The 25,900-nt window shown below is 42.1% G+C and overlaps 1 protein-coding gene across 1 annotated transcript in view; it reads right to left on the reverse strand.

The window, feature by feature from the left end:
• LOC308102206 (VPS10 domain-containing receptor SorCS2-like) overlaps positions 1 to 25,900 on the reverse strand; it is a gene marked incomplete at its 5' end in the record, with an annotated part of 367,583 nt that overhangs the window by 220,490 nt on the left and 121,193 nt on the right. Inside the window, one exon of the mRNA XM_080451807.1 lies at positions 14,287 to 14,354. Coding sequence (XP_080307933.1) covers positions 14,287 to 14,354 — 68 coding nt within the window. The remainder of the gene's footprint in view (positions 1 to 14,286; positions 14,355 to 25,900) is intronic.

Below are 25,900 nucleotides of genomic sequence, written 5' to 3' on the forward strand. Positions count from 1 at the left end.
AAACCGTGGGTGACACAGGCAACAATGGGTATTATTGGCGAAAGGGCCTACTCTGTGTGGAGTTTGCATGTTCCCCCCGTGTCCCCTAGGGTAGGTACCCTCACAAACAACATGCAGCAATCCTGGTCTCTATACTGCCTCCCCCTGGTCAGCCCGGGCGCCTGATGGAGGGGAAAATAACTGGTTGGAATAACTCCCCCCTGTCAGGTGAAGAAGCGGCTTGCTAGCTCCTCATGCATTGAAGGAAGCATGAGCTCAGTTCGAGGCTCTCCCCAGGCTGGCAGAGGGAGAGTAGCGGCCAGGATTACGAGCTTATTCATTGGCACTGGGTGAAAAATGGGTTACAAAATCATGGGATAAAAGTTTAGCGTAAAAAAACCCAGTGGGTATTATTTTCTCATAGGATGTCATTGTTTATGTTTTCAACTCCCCTCAAGCCTCACCGTCAGTTAAAAAAGGCACACACACACACGAGTGTGCGCGCACGCACGCACGCACGCACGCACACACACACACACACACACACACACACACACACACACACACACACACACACACACACACACACACACACACACACACACACACACACACACACACACACACACACACACACACACACACACACACACACACACACACACACACACGTTGAAAACTGCAAACTCACACATGCTACACACAGCTTGGCTGCCCTCCACAATCCCACACTCGTGGTCCCTATGCGCACCACTTAACAACCTTGTTAGCGTGATACTCATTGTTTTACTGCAATTATGTGCGGCAATGTAATTGAGAGGCCCATTGTTCTGGTGTATAGGAAGAAAAGAAAGAAAAATAAAGGCTCCGGGGTCATGAATAAAGCAGCAATGAGATTTTATGTAGCGCTAGTGTGACCAATAAAGTGTTACTGATGATGATGATGACATGTCGACGATTGCCAAGTCTATTGAGAAACACTGTCGGCAGGCTGTGTGTGTGTGTGTGTGTGTGTGTGTGTGTGTGTGTGTGTGTGTGTGTGTGTGTGTGTGTGTGTGTGTGTGTGTGTGTGTGTGTGTGTGTGCGCGTGTGCGTGTGTATTTGTGTGTGCCATGGTGGAAGAAGTAATTTAAACACAAATACTTACGTACTGTAAGTAAAAGCATCAATACCGCAATGAAATAGTCTGTTACAAGTAAAAGTACAAAAGTATTTGCATCAAAATATACTTAAAGTACCGAAAGTCCCATTTCACAAGTTTTCAAATGTATAAAATACCTAATTTTTTTTTTGAAAATAGCAGATCTACAAGCTTGCGACCGCTTCAGCCCTATGTATACTTCAGCTATTTTCAAATAGCTGAAGTATACATAGGGCTGAAGCGGTTATATGTTTTGTAATATTAATCAAAATAAACAAAGTAAGTAACTAAAGTTAGCAAATCATTGCAGTGGAGTAAAAAGTATAATATTTGCCTCTGAGATGTAGTTGAGTAGAAGTAGGCTACTGAATTATTATTATAATTATAGAATTAGTAATAGAATTATTATTACAACAGTATTGAACATTATCCAGTAAAGTCAAAGTACCTCAACATTGTACTTAAGTACAATACTTGAGTAAATGTACTCACTTACTTTCCACCACTGTCAGCTTACCATCCAGCTCACTGACCGTGCACAGTTAGGAGCCAGAGTTTTGTTGGTGCATTAATCTAAGGGGGTCTGAGAGCACATTCAGGGAGAGAGAGGATATTAAGAGAGACCACAACAACAACATGGAGAATTATTTATGTTTCCTAAACAAGGATGTTGAAAGAGGCCTTTTTCGTTTAAAACCCCATTGTCTTAAAATAATTAAGTTAAAGCGCAACTAACAGTTGTCATACCTCCCGTCTGACTGACTGACTGACTGACTGACTGTCTGTCTGTCTCTCTCTCTCTCTCTCTGTCTGGCTCTCTGTGTGTGTCTCTCTGTCTCTGTGTCTGTGTGCGTGCGTGTGTGCGTGTGTGCGTGTGTGCGTGTATGTGTGTGTGTGTGTGTGTGTGTGTGTCTCTGTCTCTCTGTAGAGAATGGCTTAAAAAAAAGCTGACACAAGGTTAAAACATCAATTATTGAATTAGTGCACGCTAACGACGGGTCATTATTCTCTCCTTTCGTCTTTGCTCTTTTCTTCCATTTTTCACTCTGGTCTTTTCATTCCTCCATACTCATCCCATCTGCTCTCCTGGTCTGCCCTCTGATACACCACTGTTTTTATGTGAATGTTTTTGTTTGCAGGTGTGGGTGTGGGTGTGGGTGTGTTTGTGTGTGTGTGTGTGTGTGTGTGTGTGTGTGTGTGTGTGTGTGTGTGTGTGTGTGTGTGTGTGTGTGTGTGTGTGTGTGTGTGTGTGTGTGTGTGTGTGTGTGTCTGCCCCGCAGAGTGCTGTATGGCCAGTTACACCATGGCCGGCGCTTGGCAGGGGCGGCCAAAGAAGAGGTAGAAGGACCAGCTAAAGACTGAAGAAGGAGGCATGAGCTCGGCCCTGGCCTCCCTAGGTTGGCAGAGGGAAGGTAGTGCCCAGGATTACACGCTTAGGCATTGGCACTAGGGTGAAAAAATAGGGGTTACAAAATCGTGGGATAAAAATGTAAGAGTTAAAAGACTGAAGAAGTGCAAGATCAGGCCTGAGGACCTTGAGGCTGCTGCTGCTGACAGTGACTCGTGGCGGGAGCGCTGCCACGAAGGACTGCCAGAAGACAACAACATTACATTACATTACATTACAGTCATTTAGCAGACGCTTTTATCCAAAGCGACTTACAATAAGTGCATTCAACATAGGTAGGGAACGAAACTACTAATCACCAGAAGTCTTAAGTGCATTTCCTGCAAAAACAAGCAACCAAGAGTATACCTAGCGCTAAGGTAAAAGTGCAATATATCAGCTACCTACTTTCTTAAACAGATGAGACAAAATAGCTAAATCAAATGAGCACGAGCTAAAACAAATAAGTGTATCGACTAAACAAGATCCAATAAAACAATACAAAAATAAAACAAGAGTTTGTACAACTAGTTAACAACAAGTAGGCCAGGCAAAGAGGAAGGGTAGTGTTTCCTGAAGAGGTGGGTTTTCAGCCTGCGGCGAAAGATGGGCAGTGACTCTGCTGTCCTGACATCAGTAGGAAGTTCATTCCACCACTGTGGGGCCAGAACAGAAAAAAGTTGAGACATAGGGTGAACACACCCATGGCTACCAGCAGTGGTGGAAAGGAACTAAGTACATTTACTTAAGTACTGTACTTAAGTACAGTTTTGAGGTATTTGTACTTTACTTGAGTATTTCCCATTTCCAATACTTTTACTTCTACTCCATTACATCTCAGAGGCAAGTATTGTACTTTTACTCCACTACAATTATTTGACAACTTTAATTACTAGTTACTTTGCAGATATAAATTATTATATTATAAAACACTTTAGCCCTATTTTATACATAGGCTAATTTCAAATATTTTGGTACTTTAAGTATATTTTGATGCCAATACTTTGCACTTTTAGTCAAGTACATTTTGACTCCTGGACTTTTACTTGTAACAGAGTATTTCTATATTGCACTATTGGTACTTTAACTTAAGTAAAACATTTGAGTACTTTTTCCACCACCGGCTGCCAGTACCACTACCACCACTACAACCTACACATGCCCTACCTGCAATAGAACATGTGGTTCCAGGATAGGACTTTTTAGCCACCTACAAACCCACCGTTAAGGACACAAGTGGACGTCATCATTGGATTTGATGGACAACCATAAGCAAGTGTGTGTGTGTGTGTGTCACAGACAGAGCACTGCTGTTCTGTCAGGGAGATGCAGCCCGTAACTCCCAGGGTGCTTTTGGAATGTAAAGGAGTTGAAACTGGGATGAAGATGGGAGGGCAGAGATAATGGAGAGAGAGAGAGAGAGAGAGAGAGAGAGAGAGAGAGAGAGAGAGAGAGAGAGAGAGAGAGAGAGAGAGAGAAAAAGGGACCCGCTCCCACGCAAATCTTTATCTTTGGAGACATTCACGGTTTACACACTCACTCCCCAACCCCCCCCCCCCCCCCCCCTCTCTCACTGTTGTCTGTAGTTCTGGATCTTACGGTGTCGTTCCAGGATGAACGCATGGGAAAGTGAGAAACGTCTTCCAGATGGTCACTTAGGGCCTGTTCAATGCAAAGTGAAAGTGATCCGCGTGCATGCACAGTGGTGGAGAGCAACTAAGTACATTTACTCAAGTACGGTACTTTTACTTTACTGGAGTATTTCCAATTTTCAGTACTTTTACGCCACTTCATCTCAGAGGCAAATATTGTACTTTTACTCCACTCCACTACTCGCGTTGTGAGCTTGTAGATATAATATGTCAAATATTTTGGTACTTTAAGTACATTTCTATACCAATACTTTTGTACTTTTACTCAAGTAAATTTGGAATTCCAGACACACACACACACACACACACACACACACACACACACACACACACACACACACACACACACACACACACACACACACACACACACACACACACACACACACACACACACACACACACACACACACACGTCTAATTTTCCAGTTAATTTAAGGTATAAAGATCAGATACTGTAGGAAACCTAGTTCCCCCGACACTGTGTCATTTACCAGAACCTAACAGTGACATCAACGATGATAACTCTGTGACATTTACCAGAACCCAACAATGACAACACTATGAGAACATGCAAACAGTAATTACCGTTGTCACTGACCCCACCGACTGTAAGCTGGGTTTACGATCGTGTTCGGCACATGCAGTTTGTCAGCGGAGTACAGGGCACTGGTGGAAAAAGTACTCAAATGTTTTATTTCAGTAAGTGTTAATACTGCAATGTAGAAATACTCTGTTACAAGTAAAAGTCAGGAATTCAAAATTTACTTGGGTAAAAGTACAAAAGTATTGGTATAAAAATTTACTATAATTACCAAAACTAGAATGTACTCATTATGCAGAATGTCCCATTTCAAGTTTTCAAATTTATAACAAATCGTTTGAAAATGGCCGATCTACAAGCTCACAATGCGTCGCGATACGACGCATTGTGAGCTTGTAGATCGGCTATTTTCAAATGGCCGAAATTGATATAGGGCTGAAGTGGCTAATGAATGTTTTGTAATAATAATCCAAATCTACAAAGTAACTAAAGTTTTCAAATAATTGTAAATAATATTTGCCTCTGAGATTTAGTGGAGTAGAAGTAAAAGTACAGACAATTGGAAATTCTCCAGTATAGTAAAACAAATACCTCAATAATTGCACTTAAAGGAGAAATCCGGACATTTTAAGTGTTATCTTTGATGTGTCGTTACTCACCTACCGACGTAAACAGTGGCATTGTTTATTTCCAGAGATTCCCCTGTCGTCATATTTTCAACCCCCTCCGTTGTCATAATGGGAGCGCGTGTCATAGGGAAATTCGTCTATTATAACCGATGCAAAGTTATTTTTTTCTCTACTACTACTCATTGTGGAGTCTCATGATAGTCAAACATGCAGTGAAAGTTCCTGAGAGGCTACCGCTAATGACGAACGAGCTAACGCTAGTTGCTTGTTTCTCTCCAGAACCTGGCAACTTGGTGTTGCCATGTTGAGAAACAAGCAACAATGTAAACAATGCCACTGTTTACGTCGGTAGGTGAGTAACGACACATCAAAGATAACACTTAAAATGTCCGGATTTCTCCTTTAAGTACACTACTTGAGTAAATGTACTCAGTTACTTTACACCACTAGGGAATGGGTGACAACTCTCCTGGCTAGCGTGTCTGAATTAATAATGAAGCTATTAGTCTCGCGAGCCAGAATGTTGTCTCCCACAATTTTCAAACGCTTCCCATACAGTCTGGAGCAACGGAAGCTCTGAAAATGATTAAACAGGGAGACGTTTATTTTCAATGGGAAAACGAGCAGCACAGGGCATGCTGGGATAGCTTGTGAGTGGGTATCAAGCGTGGGGACAAAAGTTAAACGTCATGCAAATGAGAGTGGCAGTCGTGTCTCGAGAGCCAATCGCGTCGTCCAAAGTCCAGGCTGCGACCTCTCGCTGTAGCACTTGTCAGCTGGTCTGTGTTAAAGGAGTAGTTCGTCCAAACAATGACGTATTTTCTATCCAATACACACCCCATGAAGCCTTGAATTCATGGAGTTTTTGTAGTTTTTTGTTGCATTCCTAAGCCACCAAAAATATGCTAATGTCTCCGGTAGGAGACTCGAGGACTCTCCATTGAGACTCCGCTGGTCATCAAATTATTGGCTCAGGAATTCGACAAAAAAATCTCCATGAAAGGTTTAATGGGGTGTGTAATTGATATAAAATAAGTAATTTTTTGGGTGAACTACTCCTTTAAAGCCAACCCGTGAAACCTGTCTCGTAGTTGAGGATCTATGCATGTAAGAAACATTACTCTTGTGCAGAAAATGCCAAAAATATGCACCCACAAAAAAAACACAGGGAATCTCTTATAGTTACACCGACACTGCTCTAGTGAAGCAGTTTTGTACTCATACTGTATGTGATGTATTCATGAAGACCACCATGAGGCCTATACTGTAAACTAGGGGTGTGCCGATATATCGTCCCGCGATATATCGCGATACGTTTTCGTGACGATATGTATCGTTTTGGCGTTTAAATACATATATATATATTTTTTTTTGCAATAATAATGCAAAAACAGAAATATTTGTTTGCATTTGCTTTTTTTCCCCAAATATATTTTCATAAGCATTTTTTCCCCCCCATATATTTTCATAATAAAAAAGTGCCACATATCGTTTCGATACCGTGACCGTATCGGCACACCCCTACTGTAAACACAAAACATCTACCGCCCAAGACAGTCACTCCCACACAGCACAAGCTGGGCTGCAGGCGGCAGAGCATGGTCGTGTAATCGTGAGCCACAAGCGAGCGGAATGTTAGTCTTTGTGAGAGCCTTGCTGATAGGAGGAGACTTTGATTCCGTAAAGTATTGAGGCTTGCCTGCTTAATATGGGGAACATGTAGGGTCGAGATCAGCCCCCGATATGAGCAAAACAAAGCTGACTACGGAGCGAAGAAGAAAATAGTGTTTTTTTCTGCCACAGGTGTGCCCCTGGCTATCATGGATCAATCTGTTCCACCTCCTCCGCTGTTCCCCTCATCATTAGCACAGCGTTGGCCCTCTCGCTCCATGGGAGCTGACATCGTGCCGGTGTTCGCTCACACGCTGCTGACATGTTTTTCCTTTTAACCTGCCTCGCCTGGGTAAACAAACAAGCAGAGTTCTCCCTGTCCTCAAGACCCCTCTATATGTGTGCCTCGCTTGGCCTCTCTCTCTCAAAATATGGCAACACTGCTCTCTCTCTCTCTTTTAGAGAGAGAGAGAGAGAGAGAGAGAGAGAGAGAGAGAGAGAGAGCCAAGCTAGGATGGGGGGGAATAAAGAGGCCCAATAATCAGTTCCATGCCAATAATGTGAGATAATAATGAAGAGATCGAGCTCTAAGAGTAAAAGAGAGAAGTCGCAGACGCCATTCTGATTAACTCATTGACTGCCATTGACGAGTCACTCGGCATGTGGTGTTTTCAGTGGTTTACGCTATAGGGCGCTGTTCCACAGCCTGTGAATCATGATGATGATGATGAAGAGCACAGCCACAGATCACGTGATCACAACAAAATGGAGCTGGTTTCATTTAGTGTTTTAGGATTTATACAAAAAAAAATTGTCTCTGCTTTCTGTTGCTTTTGGGCGAAAACAAGCTACATTCAACTGCCACAAACTATGGAATGGATTGTCGAGGCGGTACTTTTTTTTTCTTTCTCCGATTCTCCCAGACCCCCCTACGTCCCCCAGGGGGGTCCCCAAATAATTTTGGGGGGGTCCCCAGATGATTAGCTAAATGTGCAACATTGTTTTCTCACTCAACAGTAAACAAACCAACATACATTATTATACAGGGTATCTGCACCTTTCTAAAGTGACAATTTAAGGACACTAGACTTGCTTGAAAAAAAATAATAAACGAAAAAGTGCTCCTCAGAGCACAGGTCTCCGCCAGGTCAGGTAGGTTATTGTGGCCTCATGGTGGCGCTATAACAGGCCAATGTGAAAAGGGTGCCATTTGTTCAAGGGCTTTTCACTGCAATCGGACACTGCATTCATGATTTGAGGCATTTTGTTCCAAAAATGTGTTTTGCAAAATTTGACCTGCTGGTGGCGCTATAACGGGCCAATGTGAAAAGGGTGGCATTTCTTCCTCGGCCTAATATAAATGTGCGTGTGAAATTTCACGGAAATCGCAAGCTGCGTTCATGATTTGAGGCATTTTGTTCAAAACGGACCAATCCTGCAAACTTTGGAGGCCATCTCAATCTGTGTTGATCACATGACTATAGAGATACTGTGTACCGATTTGTGTGATGTTTGGACAAAATCTGTAGGAGTAGTATCAATAAATGTGTTTTACACATATCGGCCTCCTGGTGGCGCTATAACAGGCCAATCTGAAACATTTGGGCCAGAGGTTCTGAATTGTTATCCAGGGAGTGTGCGTGCACAGTTTCGCAGCGGCCGGGCCAACGGTGCCAGAGATTAGCTGCCAACGGACGGACAGGATGGACGGACACACGGACGGACGGACGGACAGAGGGTAAAACATACTCTCTCGCCATGCCTTTCGGCCTGGCGGAGACAATAATAAGACCACTACAACGCATTGTGAGCATGTAAATCGGCTATTACAATATTTATCTGTGGAACCAATTCAAACTTAAAGTTGTACAATGCAGATTCACAAATAACGATTTTTAGCAACCTCTGCTGGTCACTACCGTCACTGCATACAATTTCCGTAGTCCTCGATTACCCAGAATTCCATTTGTTTTCACCGGAAGCCAGAAGCGTTTCAAAAAGCGTTCTTTTAATTGTTTTATACTATCTGCGGATCGTTTCTCTTAGCCAGTGGAGCATTAGTTACCATGAGCTGTGCTTTCTTTTTCTGTTCTTTTTCGATCTTCCAATCCTACATTCTCTTAAAATCAGCGTGGAGGTTCCTTTTTGTTATTAGTTCCTGGCCAAACAGGAAACCGTTGCGGTAGTTCCTGGCCAAACAGGAAACCAGTGCATTTCCGCCTCCGTTTTCCGGCCAGATGACGTCATTTTCCCGGGAAAGTCCCCCCCGACACCGTTCAATAGAAAATATATAAATAAAAGGCTTCCGGGGGTGAAATTCATGGAGTGGGTGTTGTGAAACTTTTGCCACTCACAAAAGATATACAATTTAACTTTTGTTGAAAACGTTACCTAGTATTACTTTAAATGTAATGCCTCAACTCCTACAATACCAAGCGCTTGTCAGGGTGGGGGGTCCCCAGTTCAAACATGATTATTTTGGGGGGTTGCAGCCTGAAAAGGTTGAGATCCACTGCTATAATAGAGTACAGTGGTTCTCAAACTGTCTGAGCTTCAGTACCCCCCGTTTCACTGATTTCTGAATCCAAGTGCCCCCTTTACCAGACAACCGCAAGAGAACATGAAGATGCTATGAATTAATGATAAACCAAACTTCTGAATAATAGAACATTACAAAAAAGAAATGATTGCAAGGCGCCAATCGGCTCCTCAGGAGCAGTTCGGGGTTAAGCGTCTCGCTCAAGGACACTTTGACATGTTCTACCTCCTGAGCCACTGCAGCCCCAAGGGAGAGGAAAGAAAGAGAAGTGACTTGTTTTTCTCACTCGAGGACAGAAAGCACTGGAGCAGAGAGGTTTAGCGAGTGTTCGACACCGATGTCTTAAAGACAGATATCAGTCAATGTGCAGTCATCAGTAAGGCTGGAACAAATCCCCCCTAGTCCTCGCTTAATCTACACAGAATCGATGCCCTTACGCTATCCCACCGACATCAGTGCGTGCGTGGCTAAAGAGCAGTTTGCACCAATGCAGCCCAGTCCTGAATACAGTGTGATATTAGCTCCCTATAAACACCATCTTGTTGCTAGAGGGAAAGGTAGAGACAATGAAAGAAAATGATGTAAAGAGAGAAAAAGTGCTTGATAAAGAATGAAAGACAAATGGAGCTAGCGCAAGAACGATGGAGCGAGATACAGCAAGAGAAAGAGAGAGAATAAGTGAAGGCTAAAGTGGATAGAGAAAAATAAACACTGGATTCAGTAAAACAGCTGTCCACCAGAACTCAAACATATTTTCTATTATTTCTGCTCTGTACTTCAAAAGCAAACTGTGAAATACCCCTCAGCATAAACTTGTGCGACTGACATCGCCTCTGCCTTTGTGAGTTAGCACCCAATTTCACCCCACGCCCCTCCTGAGACCCCCGTTGCCCAGAAATGCCCACCCACCTGCCTCGCGTCACAAAGGGAGCCATTCTCATAGAGAAAGGAAGACGAATGTTTGGTGGAGCTCTTTATCGAGCGTGTTATAGGGCAGAACCTTGAGGCAGCCATAACAGACTCAAGGACTGGGATATTGGAGCCACAGGCAGCAATAAAAGATGCCTGTGCTGATGCCAAAGCCTTGGGACAGCCACAACTTTCCTAATCTCTCGCGCACACACACACACACACACACACACACACACACACACACACACACACACACACACACACACACACACACACACACACACACACACACACACACACACACACACACACACACACACACACACACACACACACACACACACACACACACACACACACCCGTCCCCACATGATTTTGGGAGTGTGTCCAGATGACAGTAAAGTGACAATTTAAGGAATTTTAAGACCTTTCTAATACCATTTTTTTTTAAATGTAATGAAAAAAAGTGTTTTTACTACATCAAAAGTAATCAACAAACTATACTATAAAACTGGTCAAACATTGGCCAAATTGTCAAATAATCTGATGCAAACATTTTGAGAATAGCTGATCTACAAGCTCACAACAAGCTTGTAGATCGGCTATTTTCACAATATTTATCTGTGTAACCGAGTCAAACTAAATGCTATGCGCCAGTTCATTATGATTATTTTGGGGGGTCCCCAGTTCAAATGATTATTTTGGGGGGTCGCAACCTGAAAAGGTTGAGAACCACTGGTCTAAAACTGTGACGAAAAATGTTCGTCGACTACTACTTTTACAACAAACTACAAACTAAATAAAAACTAAGCAATACGATGACTAAAACTAAGACTAAATATATTGACAATTTTGTCAACAAATAAAAACTACACTATAATATTAGTGAGGGACTAGTGGAGAAGAGATCCAGTAGAACTAAAAGACAAGTCATTTTATGTTTGGTTGCTCTCGGGTGTTGCGCTCTGAAAATAGCCGATCTACAAGCTCACAAAGCGTTGCACTGCGACGCGTTGTGAGCTTGTAGATCGGCTATTTTCAGCATGCAACCAAGTATAAAATCAGCCATCACGACCTGCCAAAATACAGGACTACGTCAACTGTAGATTTAATGGACTTTAATCTTATGATATTTAGTCAACTAACAGTAGACTAACAGTAAAACATTTCAGATGACTAAAACTAAATGGAATTAGATTCAGAAGACTAAATCAACACACACACACACACACACACACACACACACACACACACACTCACACACACACCGTCATCACTATGATTAGATGGCAAATGTTTACAACTTCACACTTCATGTTGCATGGCAAAGCTAGTTCTTGCTAGTTCTCTCTCAGTCTTGACTTTTTTCAACCTTTCATACATAGTAGGGATGGGAGGATATTGTGATAAATACAATAAAAAGCTCACAATAATCATATCGCAGAGGTTTAAATGTATTGTGAAATTGTCCGTCATACACCGGACCTGGGTTGGCTCTGTACTTGGACCGCTTTTTTCCCCGTCTACACTAAAGCTCTTTGCGAAAAATAGCAGATCTTTAAGTTGCAATGTTACGCTTTTTTTTTTGGCTCGCGTTGTGACATGTTGAGAGTTTGTAGATCTGTTATTGTTGGCCCAGAATATAGATGTTGCATAGAGTTTTAAGCATATTTCAATTGTCATATTGTTAATCGAAATGATCGCCACAATGTCATGATTATGCCACAATAATCGTGACATGAAATTGTTATATCGTCCCATCCCTAATGTATAGTAACTGTATACAGTACAGTAAGTGCACACATACATAGTTGCACCGAGTAACTGACCGCTATGCACTACTTTTATTAGACTTGGAAATGTGAGCTCGGTAGTAATAACAGTGATGTATGCAGTTAACCTCGAGCCATGAAAGGGTAATTCAGCACGTGATTACCAGATGCACATCTCTCTTATTGTCTTCCTCCCTCCCGCTTTCATACACATTCATTGGTCAAACCACTCTCTCTATCTTTCTCTCTGCTTTGCCGATCACCGGCACTCTAAACTCTGTCAGAGTGTCTGAAGGCTGACTTAGGTTATTATCAGGATGCTTATTCCCTTAGCCTGGAGGGACAATTGTTCCATGAGATATATATAGTATTACCATTTATTTTTTAACATAGTTGCTGGCGGATTTGAAACATATTTGAGCGTAGCAGACAGTAGCCCACCCCACAAGCCTCAACAGAATGTGAGGGTCAGACCCAGTGTTGCCATGTCTGCTTATTATAAGCAAGATTTATTTTTTTTGCGAGTGAGAAGGGGATTTTTTTATTTTCTGTGTATTTCCTTTTCCAGGATAAACGCAAGTTATTTATTAATTTAATTCTCTAGATTTATGTGACTAGATGCTATAAGTAGATGTTAGCTTAGGCGCAATAGCTAACGTTTTAGGTGTTACTACTGTACATTGTAGACTTTTTTTCATACACCTAATATGTGCATGTCAATGCCAATACATCACATACATGCATAATATTCAATATTATGTAATAAAAATAACCAACATGGTCAGTCATTGTTCTTCTTGTATATAGATAATGGAATGCCGTCACAATGCAGGCAGCACGGGGGCTGCGCGCACGCACGCACCCACACACACACACACACACACACACACACACACACACACACACACACACACACATTAATGTTATGTAAATTCCATGTGGATGATGATTGCCAAGAGAATGAGCAACATTCTAGCACCCACTGACCGATTTGTGAGTTGAAGTCAGACTTGACTTTCAATCATCTTATTTTCCTACGCAGCCTTGTCCAGCAGTGAATCTGGAGCATTCTTCATGAGGCTCATAACAATTAAAACATCATTATACACATCTGTCCTCCAGGGAGACAGACAGAGCTAATGAGAGGATACCGCTTTGAAGTCATGGCACGAACATGAATTACTCATCGCCATCAGACATGCTTTGCTCCGTGCCCACGCCTGTGTGAATGCCTCGTGGCAAATTTTACATGGTTAATTTTAGCCAGAGTTTGGCCGTTTTATCTATTCCCTCACACAGGTTTGTTATGTTCCATTCCGGAACATGCAGAATTAATGGAATATTCCATGAGAAGTGATGTAATACAAATACATAGTCCCAGTGCATGCGGTGCCTTGACTTCTATAGCAACTACAGAAATAAAGGTGGGTTTGCGTCCCACTTCAAAGGGGACGCAAAGCCCCTCCCTGGTGCTCCCAGTGCCCGCTGTGCCTCCCCCGTACCATGTTGATATGGTATCTGCCCAAACAGATGCCTCCCCCCACCCCCATGCCATGCTCCCATCGTCCCTGTTCTCTGCTGCTGCCTGTGGGTCATTTTGTCTGTCACAGACGTATCATCATCACATAGGCCAGTGGTTCTCAACAAGTGGGCCGGGTTTTGGAGGGGTCCCCAGATGACAATGATTTGACAATTTAAGTAACCTTTTTAATACTGAAAAAAAAGGGAAAAAAGCAAAGAAAAAGACCATTACTGCATCAAAAGTCATCAACAATAAAAAAAAATATGGTCAAACATTGGCCAAATTGTCATAATATAATAAAGGCAAAGAATTTGAAAATAGCCGATCTACAAGCTCACAACGCGAGCCATTGTGAGCTTGTAGATCGGCTCTTTTCACAATATGTATATGTATCTGTATCTACATACCAAGTCCTTGTCAGGGTGGGGGGTCCCCAGTTCTAATATGATTATTTTGGGGGTCCCCAGTTCAAATATGATTATTTTGGGGGTCCCCAGTTCAAATATGATTATTTTGGGGGGTCACGCTACGGCTAGGGCCTGAAAAGGTTGAGAACCACTGACATAGGCCTACTGGCACAGTATGAGTTGAACGTACCTCCACAGAGAGCTCTCCAGGACCTTGGTGGAGTCGGCGTGGTAGTACTTGGTCAGAATGAGGATGACCTACAAGGACACAGCAGAGGAGAGAGAGACATGATATTAATAATAACGTAATATTATAACAGAACAACAAAACGTGATAAGGAGAAGTGTTCAGTCAGTTCAATGAAAGGCTGCTGCTAGGGTTTGTAAACCCGATGCAATGCTTTGGGACAATGTGAGTACAGCTGGTATTATATTCCTTGTGACCTGGTTTGCTAAGATAGCATAGGATACCGTACAATACGATACGACGATACCATAGGATAACTCTTCCCCTAATTCCCCAAGACGGAAATTCAGGGTGTCACAGCAGCACAGAATAATCTTTCTACCTATAATAAAAAAGTAAAAGTCCGGAATTCAAAATTTACTAAAGTACAAAAGTATTGGCATCAAAATGTACTTAAAGTACCAAAAGTAAAAGTACTCATTATGCATAATGTCCCATTTCAAGTTCTCAAATTGTTTTTCTTTTGAAGAAAAAAAGCCCAGAGTAAAAGTACAATATTTGGGAGGAGGACCACACACACACACACACACACACACACACACACACACACACACACACACACACACACACACACACACACACACACACACACACACACACACACACACACACACACACACACACACACACACACACACACACAGTAGTAGTTGCCCAGTCAACACACACACACACACACACACACACACACACAGTAGTAGTTGCCTGGTCAACACACACTTTAAGTACAGAATATATGCAAGGACAGAAAACGGACTTCACTATGTGGGCCACGGACACAAATGTGTGTGTGTGTGTGTGTGTGTATGTGTATGTCTGTGTATGTGTATGCGCGTGTGTGTGTGTGTGTGTGTGTGTGTGTGTGTGTGTGTGTGTGTGCGTGTAATCCTAAAAATCAACATGAAAACAAAATTGTGATAAGACTGTGGACCGTGATTCTGGCTGGAAAGAAAAAATATGATATTTTTTGCCATATTGCCCACCCGTATGAATGGTTGCGAACGCGGAAGTCCGACCAAGAGGAGCTTACTATGTTACCGTGCTTGGGTTGTGTGTGTGTGCTTCTGTCTGTCTGTGTGCATGCACTGCCTAGTAGAGGGCCAGAGGGCGCCAGAGTGCAGGAATTTAGACACAGCCTGCCCCACACACACACACACACACACACACACACACAATGTTCTCTCCCCATCACAGTGAAATAACACATTACAAGTCCGTAAATACACAATATTTTCGAGCTGCGTTCGCTTCCAGCGTTCGCGCGTCTTACTTGTTATATCAGCATGCCCATGTATGGCCAATTGGGCATCTACTGAGGACATCAGGGATCTTCATATATGGGCATAAAAGAGACAAAGATAGATAGAGATCTCCATATATGGCCAAATCAGTTGGATATCTGGTGCAACGTAGCTGTGAGGGCCGCGAAGCGGCCCGAACCTCTAGTAAGATGAAAAGGTAAATGGCTGGCTGACCATGTCTGTACTAGTTCATGTGCATGGTAGACCATACAACTGGCAATGAATACAGTACTAAACTATAATGTGTGATAAACAGTAATGTGCAGCAGTTACACTAAAAGACAATACACACTCACATGCACGCACACACACCCAAAAAATGAGTTTCTGCAACAGGCACTAACAGTGGCGGTGCCATCTTATGCTGGATGGGCATTTGCTTAAACATCTTTGATTCAACTTCCCATTTTCCAATTAATGTTTTTATATTTCCTAAAGTAAGAATCTAGCCTCCTCCCCCAGCAACATCCTGTATTTAGGGATTCATCTCCTAAAGGGGACATGGAAATGATGTTTCTGCTTTCAGTGGTGGTGTTCAATCAATAAAACCGCATTAATGCAGACATCAACTTTACATTTTATATTTCATGTGCGGGGGACCTTTGGGGGGGAATCTGTTGCCGATTTCCATGCAGCGTGTTTCTTTAGAGAGCACCAAGAGAAACTATTACACTGAACACAATCCGTCTTGTTTGATACTTTAAATCCTGGAGAAAACGTTCACAGAGTGCTTGCCTTGCAGTACACCTACAAGCTAGTCGAAATGATGCGCTTTTTTTCCTTATTTTTTTCCGGAGGCATTTTCGATCATAAGGGCCTTGTTTCTAGAAAAGCACTGAACCTCATTTTGGAGACTTGGGGGGGTTTAAGACAGCAGAAGCGTTTCATTAGGAATTCAACAGAAGCCTCATAAATGTATTATTCATATGACTGAGACATTGTGGTGTGATGTGTGTGTGTGTGTGTGTGTGTGTGTGTGTGTGTGTGTGTGTGTGTGTGTGTGTGTGTGTGTGTGTGTGTGTGTGTGTGTGTGTGTGTGTGTGTGTGTGTGTGTGTGTGTGTGTGTGTGTGTGTACACACAGGATCAGAGACTCGTCTTTCAAATGTTCTGAGAGCGCCCCTGGTCTTGAGAGCTATGGGTCTTCTGGGATTTTGTGTTTGCTGCGGCAAGAGTGTCAGTCAGTCAGTCGGTCGATCGGGCCTGGAGGATGTAGTGATTGACAGGCTGGAAGAGTGAAGAACTAGGCTTGTCTCAAGGATTCGGTGGGCCTGGGCGGGTTGGGGAGCTGGGTACCCGACTGGCCCCCGAGGCAGATGCACTCAAAGAGTCAGACTGCTGCTCTGTGCTACGCTGTGGCCCACCGTGACAAATGCGGGTCTTTAGAAAATGTAGAACTCGTAGATCTGCTATTTTTTTTAAATTGTGGATATGTGTGTAAATCTTTGAATACATTTTTTAAACGAACATTTGTAACTCAAATCTTTGCTTCTGGGGTGGTCCCGGGAACAAAATATTTTGACATGGGGGTCACATACACATCATTTTGGGGGTCCTTGACATGAAGAAGTTTGAGAACCACTGCCTTATGGAAGGAAACCTGCTATACATGATGATGCATCAAAGGGAAAGCAGTCCGACAGTCCACATGCTCAGTGTTGACAGTGATATAGTGACATTTACACACTTCTATTCCATAACTACAGGTTGCCAAATTATGGAGGAAGTGTGTGTAAAATGAAATGGCTTTTGGAATGAATGCACAAAGCTATTGGAGTGTGAACGGTGTCTGTTTATCCCTTCAAATCTCGTCCTCATAGACAGCATACACGTGCTGCCAAAATGTCAAGGTAAGGCCACACAACGGTGAACACTCAGTTTCCGTCATTCAGCGAGCCGACCCTGAGAGGATTTCGACATGGCTTCCATTAAATGGTCTGGACTTCTAAAGCATATTTTTTCCAATGCACTTTCTTTACAACGTGCATTGTACAGTATATGGTACAGTACATTGTGCATTGTATAGACCCTCCAGAAAAACGCGGATAAAAATCCTTGATTATGCGGGCTAAAACTCTTGATTATGCGGGCCAAAATCCTTGATTTTGCGATGAAATATGCGTTTTCTTTTGCAATGTTATGCGGTGAAATTGCAGGAAGTTGCGAAATATGCGAAAAGTTGTAAAATATGCGGCAATATGCGAAATATTGAAATATGCAAAAAGTTGCGAAAAATGAGAAATATGTGAAAAGTTGCGTTGCGAAGCGCATATTATGCGATGCGGCCTTTTTGAAAAAACATTACCCCCGCATAAGTATGCGCCATTTTGCTGATTATGCGGTAAATTATGCGATCGCATAATCTCATTTTTCTGGAGGGTCTAAATTGTACATTCAAACGTGCAAGGCACCAACCTGCTCTTAGTAAGTTAGAGGTTCAGGGTATCGCTCATCAGTGGTGGGAAGTAAGTACATTTACTTGAGTAGGCCTACCATACTTAAATACAATTTTGAGGTATTTGCACTTTACTTGAGTATTTCCAATTTCCAATACTTTTACTTGAGTGAGGTTTCTCAACCAAGGTTCAGTTCAGTTTCAGTTTATTTTTATTTATAGTGCAACATCACCCCAAGGGGTCTCTGTGCACTTCACAACACAAAATACATAGTAGTCAAAAAAAACAAGGAAACAAAAAAAAAGAAAGAGAATACAATATACAATATATGAACAATATTAAAAAACCACAGTGCAAGACTATGGGGAACCATAATGCAGGGAAAACAGATATGTTTTTAGCCTGGATTTAAAAATGCCTATAGAGTCGGCATCTCTAACAGCTTGAGGGAGAGTATTCCAGAGAGGTTCAAAAAATGAACTTTGAGAGCTCAAAACCAGTCTATATCTGAACCGACACAGTCTCGCCATAGACGTACAGTGACCCCACCGTAAGCACTAGGAGTTCTAACCCTGGCAGCTAGAGCTCAGCTTCCGAAGATAGCTATACTACGGATTACCGCACAAACCCCCGGAACGGGAGTACATCCCCTCGAGGCAGCCAGCCAGCCAGCCGCTTGCCAAACTTTATTAACAACCTCAGTGACAGCTCTCACAGATGCTGTGACAGGGAGAAGGACTTCAGTGCTGACTTTTTTCTCCCCTACTTCTCCAGCTGTCTGTAAGGCTGTCATTGTCGACAAAGTGGATGGCAATCCCTAACCCATCAGCACCGGGAAAGCATCTGTGTCGTTTCAGATTTTAGCGTCGCCCATACAAAAATAGCAGATCTATAAATCTGCTATTTTTGAACGTTTTTTTTTTTTTACAAATCTTGAAAGTGCGAGAACTACTGATTTAGAAGGCGTTTGTAGAATCCAGTGGTGGAAAGTAACTAAGTACACACATACTCGAGTACTGTACTTGAGTACAATCTGGAGGTATTTGTACTTTACTTGAGTATTTCCAATTTTCACATCTCAAGGCAAATATTGTACTTTCAACAAATATTTGAAAGCTTTAGTTACTAGTTACTTTGTAGATTTTTATTATTATTACAAAACATACATTAACCATTTCAGCCCTAAATATATATTTCGGCCATTTGAAAATAGCCGATCTACAAACTCTGAGCTTGTAGATCTGCTATTTTCAAAAGATGTGTATACATTTGAAAACTGAAATGGGACATTTTGCATGTTGAGTATGTTTACTTTTGGTGCTTAAAGTACTTTTACTCAAGTACATTTTGAATTCCGGACTTTTACTTGTAACAGAATGTTTCTACATTGCAGTATTTATACGTAAGCAAAACATTTGACTACTTCTTCCACCACTGGTAGAATCGGCCTGCAGGTCTTAATGGGCTAACTGAATGTGAGAGTGTGTGTGAGCCTCTCTGAGTTGAGTGTAGCTAGCAGTCCCTGATGGCTTGCGGGGCCCATTGTGACTCAGATGGCATCTGTGCCAACAGGTTCCACCTCTGCACAGCTGTCCCACCGTTAGTAATGAGGCACCGGCGGCAGAGGTTGACAGTCTCACCAGACGATGGAACCAAATGCTAAGGGATTGAGACGTAAGGTATAGTCCAAAGTCCGGCCCCGGGGCCAACCGTGACACAGGGCAAGATGGTATATGGCCCACAGCTTCCTTCCTAAAATGTATTATTCATGGCCCGCCATGTATGTGAAATTCCTAACATTTAAGTTTTGAAATCAGAGGGTTTTGATATGTGGTTGTTGCTTCTTCCTTGTGTTGTCTAAGGTATTTAAATATTTTCCAAATATGGCCCCCTTTGATAAAAGTTTGAACACCCCTGACGCCTAAGCTATAGCTAAACCTTCGGTTATTTTCCATATCAGACATTAATCTGCTAGTCCAAATTAAGCACAGGTTATAGACCAACACAATTCGAGGACGAGGAAAGGACAGGGGAGAACCACCGGAACGTCTCAACCCAACAAAAAACCAGTGTTGTAAAGTAACTAAGTACATTTACTCAAGTACTGTACTTAAGTACAATGTTGAGGTATTTTTTACTTTACTGGAGTATTTCCAATTTTCGATACTTGTACTTCTACTCCACTACATCCCAGGGGCAAATATTATACTTTTACTCCACCACAATTATTTGAAAACTTTAGTTACTAGTTACTTTTTCGATTATTATTACTAAACATACATTACCCACTTCAGCCCTATATGCATTTCGGCCATTTGAAAATAGCCGATCTACAAGCTCGCGATGCGATGCATTGTGAGCTTGTAGATCTGCTATTTTCAGAAAGATTTTCATACATTTGAAAACTTGAAATGGGACATTCTGCATAATGACTACTTTTACTTTTGGTACTTTAAGTACTTTTGGTACTTTAAGTATTTTGATACCAATACTTTTGCACTTTTACTCAAGTACATTTTGAATTCCGGACTTTTACTTGTAACAGAGTGTTTCTATACTGCAGTATTGACACTTTTACCACCACTGATTTTCCATATCACACATTAATCTGCTAGTCCAAATTAAGCACTGGTTATAGACCGACACAATTCGAGGAAGAGGAATGGACAAGGGAGAACCATGGGAACGTCTCAACCCAACATATAAACAATATAGTAGGCAGCTGTATCACAGAAAGAAATACAGGCGGGTTAGGCCGTAAACAAGATAGAGCATTGGGGCCATCCGAGTCAACTTGCTACAAGGCCAATCCACCTCTGAAAGCCCTACAGTTCTGTTCTCATAGTGCTGTAAGCTTGACAGAAAGACACAAAGGAATGCGGTGCATTTCAGTATTTTACTGCAAGCATCCCTGGGATCTGTCAAAAAACACACAACAGGTATTTTGTTTACAATCGAGCCCTCGCGTGAATACTGTATATTGATTCCTGTGCGCTCCACAAGCCAAATTTCATCCTTCATCCAGTACACACGAGAGAGAGAGAGAGAGAGAGAGAGAGAGAGAGAGAGAGAGAAGGGGGGAAGCGAGAGAGCGAGAAGGGGGGAAGCGAGAGAGAGGGGGGAGAGAGAGGGGGGGAGTTCGACACGTTGTGAGCTTGTAGATCGGCTATTTTCAAAGGATGAGTACTTTTACTTTTAGTACTCAAGTATATTTTGAGGCCAATACTTAATACTGGCACTTTTACTTGTAACAGAGTATTTCTACATTGCAGTAGGCCCTATTTATACTTTTACTTAAGTAAAACATGCGAGTACTTTTTCCACCACGATGGACACCATCCACATTAGGAGTCTCATGATTTTCAGTGCAAATTTTGCACAGTGATATATTCTTTTTTTTTTGAGGAATAGGAAAAGGACATAGTCTGTGATTAATCACTATGGACAGGAGACAGAGGGGAGAGTGTGTTTGGCAGCGGCGTGTACCAGCCCACACTGACAAAACTGCTGAACAGCCTAGAAGCCACTGAGTACTAGCCTGAGGCTACGAGCTCAATCCATGGTCTTGAAGGGCGGACCCAAACACAGCCGCCTGGATTTGTGCGTGGCTTCCTATTGATTCACCAATCTATGTCCCCGCCTCCCCTCCCCTCCCCCCCTCGGCCTGTGCACGGAACACGCTGACGTCACCAAATTTAGAGCGACGCCCCTCTGCACTCTGATTGGTAGGGAGATAACAAGGTCCAAGACCATCGTTCGTGCATCGCTCCCCCAGGCTTTTCTTTTTTGTAACAAAAAAAAATGCATGGGTTTCCGAGGCTACTGAGTACTGACCAGTGCTAGTGTTGCCAGATTTTGCGAGAAAAACAAGCAACCATACGGTCTATGAAAACAAGCCCAAAAGAAACGACTGGGTCACACTTTCAACCTATACATCGTTTTTTTTCTTTCTTTATAGCCAATCTACAAGCTCATGCGATGCGTTGTGAGCTTGTAGATCTGCTATTTTCAAAGAAATCCACCCCAAAAAAAGCTAAATGTGGAATATTTTTGAAACATTCTAAAAACATAAATCTTGTATGGGGGTCCCTGGCATAAAATATTTTTGTCTGCTGACAATTACACACTAATTTGGGGGTCCTTGACATGTTGTGAACCACTGGTTTAAACAGCATTAGTAAGCCCAAATAAGCAACCACACTTTAGAAACAAGCCACAAAAAAAACGCAACCACCAATATTCACACACAACTTTACAGAAAAAACAAGCCTAAAGTCGCTTATAATAAGCAGATATGGCAACACTGACCAGCGCCCACGAGACTGCAACTTGGCAGCTACCTACGGCTTATTTGACTGATGCGGAAAATTGGCAGGGCCTGGGAATCTTGGCCGTGTACTCTCTGTACATGTTCAAAGAAATTGTATTTGTATTTTAATTTGGAAAGTCAGTCCTCCCGCCATGTCAGCCGCAATTTCATGCAAATAAATCAGAGCGCTGTTACCTAGAGTAAACAAGTATCGACAGTGGTGTCAAAATAAAGTGAAACCGACCCCGAGGGGCTCGTTTTTCTTTTCATGAGCAACGACAGAGAAAAAAAACGACCTCCTCAGCAGCTTACAGTATATGAAGACAAATCACACAGAAGTTTGAGGTGGACTTGTTTGACCCGTGGAATTCTATTGCGGAAGCGTTCCCCATTGTGACCAGTGGTGGAAAAAGTACTCAGATGTTCTGAGTAAAAGTAAAAGTAGCAATACCACAATTTAATAATAATCTGTTACAAGTAAAAGGCCTGTGTTCAGAATGTTACTTGAGTAAAAGTGCAAAAGTATTGGCATAAAAATATACTCAAAGTACCAAAAGTAAAATGACTAAAATGTTTGAAAATAGCAGATCTACACTACAATTAAGCTCACAGCGTGTCGCATCGCGTCAGCCTTTGAGGAGGACAGAGGAGAAATAAAGAGAAGAGGAAGATGTTACAGAATCACGAACCTGAGAGACGAGAAAGAAAGGCAGTCATTCAGTTGTAAAAAAGTGAAAAACAATTAGATACGATTACTTCATCAAAGTGTGCTACATCCCACCCTTTCCGGGGGGCAAACAAACTCATTCACAACAGAGAGACCACACACATAAATGATAATTCACCACAGCTTGGAAGAAAAAACTAACCAAAAAATGCACACCCAGCTGAATTTCTCTGGGCAAGAAGGTAAATCCCTTGTCAATTCAATTAAAAGGAATTACTCCTTGTTTTGCCACTTTCTCTAAGTGAGTGACCCCCCCCCCCCCGACACACACACACACACACACACACACACACACACACACACAGGGGCGTGCTGGGACCAAAATTCAGCTCTGGGATTTTCCGAACCGGCCCACCGTTTTGTTTTGTCAACGGGGGGGGTTGCTGCGTTTTAACCCAGCAACCCTATGTAAATTGCGCCACTGCTGATAAACGTCCCAGCCCAACAGTAATCTAACTAATAATTGGGCCGCGCGACCCGGAAATTACCGTAATAATCCTAAAACGGGAGCAAAAAAAATGTTTTATAAAAAAAAAAAAAAAAACTTTTTTTTTTTTTTTTTTTTTTGGGTGGCCCACCGGCCGTCTGGCGGCCCGTAAATGGCGCGGCCGTTCTGGAATTTTCCCGAATTTCCCAGTGGCCAGCACGTCCCTGCACACACACACACACCTAATGATTTGCTTGCACATGCAGATGTATGCAAGGATACCATCAAGTAGTGTTTCTAAATATTCCTTCCTCACAGCCTCGCGCCAAAATACTCTAGTTCCAAATGAAAATAAAAGCTTGTATTATTAGAGTGCATGGACAAGGAACATTAAGATGAACATGCCACTGTCATCGCATCCACCCCAGAAAATGTATGTATTTATTAGTACTTCTTTTTTTCAAAAGACAAACACATAATACAAGGATACAAAACCAAAGAAAAGGAAAAAAAAAAAGAAAAAGGAAAAGACAATACAAAAAAAGGCTGCATTCTACAATTGTTATAGTTTATTTATTAGTACTTCTAAGCCTGCATTTACTTTGCATAACAATGTTTGGTTATTTTTTAGATAGGTCAATATTTCCTCATTTAAACTCTGTATCTACTCTACCCGTGTGTGTCTTCTCCTCTCTTTGGTGTGTACTCACATCTGTCCATCTCTACATCGAGTGGTGTAAAGTAAATAAGTACATTTACTCAAGTACTGTACTCAAGTACAATTTTGATATATACTTTACTAGAGTATTTCCAATGTTCGATACTTTTACTTCTACAACTAAACATCTCAGAGACAAATATTGTACTTTTACTCCATTACAACTATTTGAAAACTTTAGTTACAAGTTACTTTGTAGATTTTGATTATTATTACAAAACATACATTAACCACTTCAGCCCCATTTACATTTTGGCCATTTGAATCACAATGCGTCGTGATGCGACACATTGTGAGCTTGTAGATCTGTTATTTTCAAAGGATTTGTATACATTTTATACATTTGAAAACTTGTGAAATGGGACATTCTGTAGAATGAGTACTTTCTACTTGTGGTACTTTATGTACATGTTGATACCAATACTTTTGTACTTTTACTCAAGTGCCTTTTTTAATTCCGGGCTTTTATTGTAACAGAGTATTTCCAAATTGCAGTTTGGATAATTTTACTTACGTAAAAATTAAATAGTACTTTGCCCACCACTGTCTACATATATGGTGTTGTTTTTCTTCCTCTCGTTGTTATTCTTTCACGATTCATTGGACCCATCGCTGTAATTAGCCTTTGATCCAATCAGCAGCCTGATTACCCATGTCCCCCAGCATGCACTGGTGCTTCAATAATCTGGTTGGGTAATACCCCACACACACACATGTACGTGTGCGTGTGCATGCGGAGACGGGAGGATGATGCTGTCCATGGAGACCACTGTATATTGACTGGTGCTCCATCCCACCGCTAATTGGACCCCAACAGGACTGAGGAGATCTTTAGATGTGTGATAATCGACTGCAGGAGGGAAGCCCAGGGGCCTCCGAGATCCAGAGAGAGACAGAGAGTGAAAGACAGATAGAGCGAGGGAAGGAGGGGGGTGTTGGGGCAATACAGAGAGATGTGTGGTATGGATGGAGACCGGGAGTAAAACAGGAAACATGCAGAAGAGTAGACGGGTTAACAAATAATCAGGCTCAATACGACGATTGTTGGTGAGAGGCGAGTTGTCTTGACTGCATGGACTGCTCTGTGTTTCAGGAGAACTCTCTTATATTGATGATCTTGCAGACATTGGGCCTCATTCACTAAGCTTTGTTTCCAACATATTTTGTACTTATGAGCATAATTACAGTACACACTTTTCCATGTTCAGAGTATAATTCAATCTTTTTTTGTACCCGATTTTTTACGAATGTCCGCTCAAATCAATTACAATAGTGCCAAACCTCAAATAAAATATGTATGTGCCCAACATTTGTCAACATACTGTAGGACATTTGTCATACAATTAAAGAGATAAAATATGTCAAACGATCTATTTCTCGGATGCATATTATAGACATATAATTCAACCGATTCATTCTATTTTCAGTTGACACATTTAGAGCTGAATTATTAGATCCCTCGGCATGTTTGCCGTGTGGCCATAGTTTGGCCCTATTGGGCTTTCATGCCAACTCCAATGCAGCGCTATTCATTTAATATCTCTCTAGACCTTAGAAGCAACGAGAGAGAGAGAGAGAGAGAGAGAGAGAGAGAGAGAGAGAGAGAGAGAGAGAGAGAGAGAGAGAGAGAGAGAGAGAGAGACAGACAGACAGACAGACAGACAGACAGACAGACAGACAG

The sequence above is a fragment of the Gymnoscopelus braueri genome, assembly GCF_963280865.1.
Source record: "Gymnoscopelus braueri genome assembly, chromosome: 15".
Taxonomy (NCBI): domain Eukaryota; kingdom Metazoa; phylum Chordata; class Actinopteri; order Myctophiformes; family Myctophidae; genus Gymnoscopelus; species Gymnoscopelus braueri.